Source organism: Salminus brasiliensis, chromosome 5 (assembly GCF_030463535.1).
Source record: "Salminus brasiliensis chromosome 5, fSalBra1.hap2, whole genome shotgun sequence".
Taxonomy (NCBI): Eukaryota; Metazoa; Chordata; class Actinopteri; order Characiformes; family Bryconidae; genus Salminus; species Salminus brasiliensis.
Genome location: NC_132882.1, coordinates 40,243,292 through 40,251,579, shown reverse-complemented (window position 1 = coordinate 40,251,579; position 8,288 = coordinate 40,243,292). Strand labels below are relative to the sequence as shown.

General features: G+C 37.5%; 1 protein-coding gene across 1 annotated transcript; it reads left to right on the top strand.

Moving 5' to 3' along the window:
- Nucleotides 1-3,925: 3,925 nt before the first annotated feature.
- Nucleotides 3,926-7,644, top strand: LOC140556445 (trypsin-3-like). The gene is made up of 5 exons (XM_072680382.1): nucleotides 3,926-3,978; nucleotides 4,206-4,365; nucleotides 5,251-5,504; nucleotides 6,595-6,731; nucleotides 7,434-7,644. Exons 1-5 carry the CDS (start codon nucleotides 3,939-3,941, stop codon nucleotides 7,581-7,583), a joined length of 741 nt encoding a protein of 246 aa, XP_072536483.1. The 5' UTR covers nucleotides 3,926-3,938; the 3' UTR covers nucleotides 7,584-7,644.
- Nucleotides 7,645-8,288: the final 644 nt, after the last annotated feature.

Sequence of the window (8,288 nt, the reverse complement as noted above, 5' to 3'; positions counted from 1 at the left end):
ATATATTGACAAGAAACTTGCATGCACTCGCATGCAAAGTCATGCTAAACCATTACACAAGATGTATTAAGTCATGATTCTGAAGATACTAATAAGTCATAATTATAAGAATCATATGTGTCATATGAAAAATTAATTATTTAATTATACAACGCTTATTCAGTCATAGTGGTAAAATAATACATCATAATGATAACACAGCAAGTCAAAAGAATGAGATATAAAGTCACAATTGCAAGATAATACATCATAATCGTAAGATAGCAAGTCATAATAATGAGAGTTATGTTTATCAGATGCTGATGAAGTCATTGCATGAGATACTGAGTCATCATTATAAGAGGCTTATTCAGTCGTAATTGCAAGATTCTGCATCACAATTATAGGATAGTACTCTTAATAATGAGATACTAATTCAAAATGACAAGATAATGCATTATAATTATGAGACAGTAAGTCATAGAAATGAGATATCATTCATAATGGAAAGATACATAAATATAAGATAGCGAGTCATAATAATTCATTATTACAGTCATCATTTTAAGATACTAAGAAAATAAAAATATGAAAGACATGTCTTATTCTTAAGACATTATTATCAGATATTAACATAGTAAGTAAGTAATTAATTATGAGATACAATCTAATAATAATAATAGATACTTATTATATATATATATATATATATATATATATATATATATATATAGTAATAACAATATTCCCACAATCATTACACTTTCTCTCATCATTATATATAATGAGATAAAATATCATGTAATATTTATTATGTATATTTTGTCTTTTTCTTTTTTTATTGATGTTGCTGCTATCCATTAAAGAATTCACGCATTTAACCATTGTAGTGATGCATATTGTAAATGCTGCTTTTATCTGAATAAATGCATTAATAAAAAAATATGAATAAAAAAAAAATTATGAAATGCCAACTTATTGTTCTAAGATATTATGTCTTGATTATGAGATATTGTTTTACTACGATATACAGAGACTTACTCACTAGTATGCCACAATTATCAGATATAAGATTGTAAACCCTTGTTAGATACTAAGATATACTAAGATACTAAGAGATACTAAGTCGTAATTCTGTGATATTGCAAGATCTTTGACCAGCATGACCAGTAAGACCAAGCTGGTTGACCAAGCTTAACCAAAAATGCAAAATGCTGGTCAAGAGCTGGATAACCAGCCAGCTTAGGGTATTTTGTCACCAACTTTGCAACAACCTTGACCATTAAAGACCACCTAAGACCATCTGAAACCAGCTACCAGCAAAAGGTGGTCTTCTGCTAAATTGTTCAGCCCCCTGGATTTATAACCCCTCATGATGCATTCAGTGACCCCCCCCCCACCTCACCCCACCTCCCATACTCATCCCAAAAATACTGGATGGAGCACCAGCCATCAGCAGTTTTACTGCTCCACAGCCCAATGCTTGGAGGTGTTATACCTCCCTGGCCCACACCTGGCATTAGGTAGATGATTATCTGCTCCAGAGAGTCCTATACTATTGGCAGTACTTCTCTACAGGGACTGGACAAGCTGTGTGTGTGTGCATTTGCACATCTGTCTCAGTAATGGGTGCAACGTAAAATAACTGAACGCACTCATTAGAAGGGGTGTCCACAAATATTAGGACATATGGTTATGGTTTGTCATTGGTTTGAAGAGCATTCACATGGCAGGTGGTTTTGCATGGAAAATTCTAACCCTGCCAAGCTTCCCTCCATCCCTTTTTCTTTTTACATTAAAAAGTTCAAATTTACATATCCACACCGATGTTGTGGAATTACTCAGTCCCTTATTGAATGAACTAATAAAAAATGCAAAAAAAAATAAATAAATAAAATAAAATTATAACGTTAAAAAAGAATATTAATAAATAAATAAAGAGTCGAAAGGCACTTACACCTTCCTAATGCCAGATGTTGGTTCCCATGCGAGCAATGTCCCTGAGAGGTATTTTGGGGTATGAACACGATAAGTTTAAAATCCGAAATAATCCACATTTATATAAGACAATCTAAGGGACACCTTCTTGCTGATTTTAGTCTATATTAGTCTATATTTCACTTTCACATTTCTCAGACAAAACAAAAACACAAAAGTCACTGTCACACCAGCTGGGAAAGACAAAACTGATCAAATTAATTCAATTTGATTTGTATTGTGTTTTTCACAACTGGCGTTGTCGCAAAGAAGCTTCACAGGAATCCAATAATGGGACAAAAGCTCAACAACACATGATGCATAAAAAATGCAGTGAGCAGCCAACGGCGACAGTGGCAAGGAAAAACTCCCTCAGAGCTGGAGGAAGAGACCTTGGAAGGAACCAAGACTCACAAGGGGGACCCATTCTCCTCTGGTCAGATATGTATAAATTAGGGGAGCTCTTCTAAGCTGTGATTTAGGTCCTGCTGGAGCAGAGTTCATAATATATACTACATATATAACGTATATAACAACATATATATATATATATATATATATATATATATATATATATATATATATATATATATGTATATATATATATATAGAAAATAAGAGACCACCTTACATTATCAGTTTCTTTAGGGAAATGATCATTTTGCATTTGTATTGTTCAACATTGCCCCTTAATGAAATATATATATATCGCTATTTAGAGCATTTATTTGCAGAAATGACAACTGCTCAAAAAACAACTGCTTAAATAATGCAAAGAAATGATTTTAATAATTATAATGCAAAGAAGTTATTAATCAAATTTTGACAACATAGTGCTAATATTTAAACTTTGAGAGCAAAGTCAAAAAAATCACTATGGTGAAATAACCTTGACTGCAATGGTTTTCTGTCAACTGGGATTTCAGGAAAAAACAGGTAACAAAAATAGCCTAAACAGATACTTGTTCGCTTCCCCAATTTTTCGCTCAGTCGTGTACCGCTTTTCAGCTGCTTTTGGGTCTGCTAACATAGCAACCCGTTTTGAGATAACTAGCCGAGTCTGGTGGTGGTTTGCCAGCTTTAGGGCTAGCTAGTGGGCTGGATGTGTGTCAATTTTGGGGGGTAAATTAAAAAAGTCAAGACTGTTACATAACAGTTTTGGGGATTTGGCCAGTTTTACAGCTCTCTCTTTTTTTATGGTTCTGCTGGATTTTATTTTGAATGTTTGAGGTTCACAGTTTGCGACTTCCATGTACCGATTTCTCATTATTTAACTACACTAAGAAAATGAAAAATTATAAATTATATAAAAGTCTTAAATATCTTTTTTATTCTCTCTTGGTTGAATGAAGGAACCATGAATGGGGTGTCCTATCACTCAAAAAGGGAACTTCATTAATATAAGGGTTGTATTTATTTTTAAAATGCTGCTCAGTTCAGTCATAATACTACACACAATATAACAATATTTAAGATATGATTTAGAACCCACTGGAACAGACCTCAGGGTTTTCTTTTCTTTTTTTTCTTTTTTTTTTTCTTCAGATTTTTGGCAGGTTGAAATGAATAAAATGGAAGTTTCTGTTTTCATGAATGTTCACACACAAAAAACAAACAAACTTCAATGTTATCTGGATTGATTAAAGTTAGTGAAGTGAAAAAATAAATAATACCCACAAATGAATTTAGAACAAATATATGACATAACAAATTGAAAAACTATATATATATATATATATATATATATATATATATATATATATATATATATATATGGGTGTGTGTGTAATAAACACAAAATTAGATGTAAACTTAATATTGCTGTGAATCTGTTATCTTTGCATGGCCTTCCTTGACCATCTGTCTATTCTCAAAGAGGCTAATCATTAATTTCAGGATAAATTAAAAAAAGCACCATTCGAGTATAAAAGAAGCAGTTCTAGCCATCATTTTCTGCTGAGCATCAGGCATTCACTCCAGTCATGAAGTGCATCATCTTACTGGCTCTCTTTGCCGCAGCATGTAAGTTCCCCTTATTCTTAAATTTTAGGGTTATATGTGTGCTAGTATTGATTCTGATGATATTCCTTCTTTAGCAGGCTGTCAAAAACAGCAAAGCTTAAGCTGAGTAGGCCACGTTGTTTACAAATGTATGTACTGTGCTCTATAGGCAGTACTGTCTGTGTATGGATTAGGAAATTGATGCATAGATGGATATATTTCTTTTCCCTCTCTCCACATCACTACAGTCGCTGCCCCTATTGACGACGATGATAAGATCGTCGGCGGGTACGTGTGTACAAAGAATAGCGTGCCCTACCAGGCATCTCTGAACGTTGGATATCACTTTTGCGGAGGCTCTCTGATCACCAGCCAGTGGGTCCTGTCTGCTGCACATTGCTACAAGTCGTAAGTAATGCGCTTTAGTGCTTCTCGGTTTATCAGTTCTTCTCCCTTCATGACCCTTCATGACCAAACCCCAAGTTAACAACATTAAAGTGTTGTCAACTCCAAAACCAACCATCCAATATGGAAATATATGGAGGTATTTTTAACATATGACTCGTTCGAATATATGATATATGGAAAACCTTTAAATCCTTATACAAATAAATTAAAATATATGCGAAATATATTTATATATTTCAGCCATATATCAACATATACAAGCATATTGCTGCTGTCCAAGGAAGAACATGTATATCCATTGTTTAAACCCTTTAGCAGCCCTGAACCACCAATAGAAATGCTCTAAAATTACCTGAAACAAACATCCCCTTGTGGAAGTCTAGTATTATTTATAGTTTCATCCAACACATGGTTTGGTAAATCAGTGCTTAATGATGGTAAATCTGCTGGTGAGCTGCTGCTGATAGAATTGAACACAAATTCACAAGCTGGTTGATGGCGGCACCCTGGAACCAGGCTTTGTTCTTCAGATTAGCTCTTGTTCATTTTCATTGTATTTATGTTTATCTGCATCTGTTCTAATGAAATCTGGAGGTTTTACAGTAAAAACTCTCGTATTGCTGAGAGACATGCCTTGAAATCATGTGCTTAGGTGCCATCGGTACATCTGTACAGTACTGTATGTGTAACACCTATATTTAACAATGTATGGCAGAAATGTGGGGCAATGCAAAAACCAATCCAAAATGCCAATTATGTACTATAATTGACATTTGCTTATATGTTTACTACATATGTCTTCACAAGCATATGCATTATTGTTGGTATGAACATGAAGCTCTGAAGCTCTCTGAAAGAGACCGACCCTCTGTTGTCTTTGAACAGCTCTATCCAGGTGCGCCTGGGCGAGCACAACATTGATGTCAATGAGGGCACCGAGCAGTTCATCAGTTCTTCTAGGGTCATCAGGCACCCCAGTTACAGCAGCAGCACCCTCAACAACGATATCATGCTCATCAAGCTACGGTCCGCTGCCACCCTCAACAGCTCCGTGAGGACCGTGTCCTTGCCCAGCAGCTGCGCTTCTGCTGGTACCTACTGCCTGGTCTCCGGATGGGGAAACACTCTCAGCAGTGGCAGTAAGTATCATTATGTTTACAATAGTGAGCCTAGCTTGGGAGGAATGGTGAGAAAGGGTAAACAGCCGAAATGGTGGCCTCTTGCGGGATTGCAAAAGAAACACTAGAATCTCTAGAGGTTAAGTAGGTGAACACAACGGCACTGGAACTAATGGAACTCCTTCCATTACCGGTCATGAACACTTAGTATATCTCTAAAATCTTAAAAATGTTAGACTTATTGTCTGCAAATTTCTTTCTTTCATTCTTTGGTATAACCGTAGCATTTGGCCTGAGCAAGCATCTAACAGGTGTTAGCATCCCACCGTGATATGAAATTTAGCTTCTTCGTGAACCTCAAAACAGTTTGCAATAATATTGTGCTGCTGTGAGAATAGAGGAGTGTATGAGCTGTGTATGTCTTAGTGTAACGAGCTCCCATTGGTTTATCAGTCACTACCGGTGTTAGTTTGGCTGCAAGGCAATTGCTAAGACAGCATATGCTATGGTTTTGGATTTGGTTCCAATCTGAGTTGGAGTAAACAGGTCAGTTGATGTTCTTTTGTGACACATAAGACAACCCTGAAGCTCCCTTTTGCTACTTATTTCTGATTGCATTGTGAAGCAGCACCCAAAAACGTATGATAGAAGTCAGCATAGTGCACTGCATTAAGATTCATTAGCCACTTCATGTGCAACCATATGCATATGCAGCCTAAAAGTCCACTACACTGCGGTAGAGAGTATTAAGTCTGATTGGGAAAAGTGTGCTATTTTGTCCTAAAGAAACAAGTGAACCAACGTTTGTTTACTGTCCTTGATAATACACTAACAACACCCTTGTGGAATACCAAGGCAACCACCTAGCAAGACCCTAGCAGCCACCTGGTATACTATAGCAATGACCCAGCAACATCCCAGCAACCACCAGAGATCTAACATCAACTAGAAACCACCCAATAAAGCCATTAAATCCAACTACGATGACTTATCAACCACATAGCAATGCAAACCTCCCAGACTTCGCTCTGTATGTCTTCTGAGGCAACTGTGTCGATGTAGTTTGTCCTAAGAGCTGAACACTGACCATATGCAATGTTTCTCTCAAAAGCAAGCTACCCTTCCACTCTGAGATGCCTGGATATCCCTATCCTGAGTACCTCCTCATGCCAAAGTTCCTACCCTGGCCAGATCACCTCCAACATGTTCTGTGCCGGATTCCTGGAGGGAGGCAAAGACTCTTGCCAGGTAACATGAGCACTAGGACTCAACCAAGTATACTGTGACTGTCTTTTCTATTAATATTCACAATAAGCATTCCGCCACTCTTTCCGCAATTGTCAGGATATCAACAACAAACAAGCTCAACAGGAAGGATTGGTCTGATTGGGAATACAAACTCATATACAAACTTTTTGATTGGATGTACAGATTCTAGCAATCGTTTTTCTATTTTTGCTCATAGAATTAAGCAGTGGAACTTTTTGGATGAATATTTGTGGGCCACTCTTGATGCCAATCCACTAGAAACACTGTTACAATGTGGGATACCAATTCAACCACCTTGTAACACCCTAGTAACCACCAGAGACACCGACATTTAAAAAAATAAAGGTGCTACAAATGGTTCAATTAATGATGCCATAGAAGAGCCACTTTTGGTTCTGTAAAAAAATATGTTGTCATAGAGACGTGTAAGTGTGAAGAACCTTTAAATGACAAAAAAAAAAGTCACATCTCTATTCTAAAAATGTTTTTTTATGGAACCAAAAGTGGTTCTTCTATGGCATCACTAAAAGCATCATTTGTAGCACCTTTATTTTTTGAGACCACCTGGGATAACACAGCAACTACATAGCAACACACTGGCATCCAAGAACATCACATGTATGTGTCCTTTGTTTGTTCTATCTCTGATCAACAAACCTTTTCTTTTCCTGACCCCTCCAGGGAGACTCTGGCGGCCCCGTCGTGTGCAACAACCAGCTGCAGGGTATTGTGTCTTGGGGTTATGGCTGTGCTCAAAGGAACAAGCCTGGCGTCTACACCAAGGTCTGCAACTACAATTCCTGGATCACCAGCACCATCAACAGCAATTAAAGCGGAGTACCTCACAAAATATCTGAATAAAAAGAATATAACACAGCAAAAGAAGAAAGAAGTGTGTGTGTGTGTGTGTGTGTGTGTGTGTTTCATTGAAAGATTTGAAAACCTTAAGGCCTGTTTATGCTTCTGCATCGAGTTGATGGCACAGCCTGAGCAAGTGGCCTATGCCATTGTGAGCATTTTTACTCTCGCATAGATGTGTCTGCATCGCTCTGCAGCCAAAACACTATTCTTGCGAGGGGGTCCTTAATGCCACTGTATTGGCTTGCTTCAAGTCAAGTCAAGAGGACCCTGACTTGTCAAGAGGACGTCTTCAAGTCAATGGCGTTCCTTGACGACCATCATGGTGCAAACATGGAACCAGAACAACACAATATATACAATAAATACAACAGGACACAGCAAACAGACAGGACAATGCAGTGCCGTCCTGCTGTGGCATGACCTGAAGAAGGCTGTATACGTAACGCAAGGCATCACAAAAAATATTGATAAACACAAATGCATATGTGAGTGCATGAGGTGAGAGGGGGTTCAGTCTCAGCTCAGTCCTGGTGTGTTGAGAAGTCTGACAGCTTAGGGGTAGAAGCTGTTGCAGAGTCTGGCAGCGATGCTTGTGATGGTGTATTACAAAATGTGTTTCGCCAGGGAGGGGAGAGGTTGTGCGGCCATTGAACCAAGGCAGAAGTAAGGTGAATT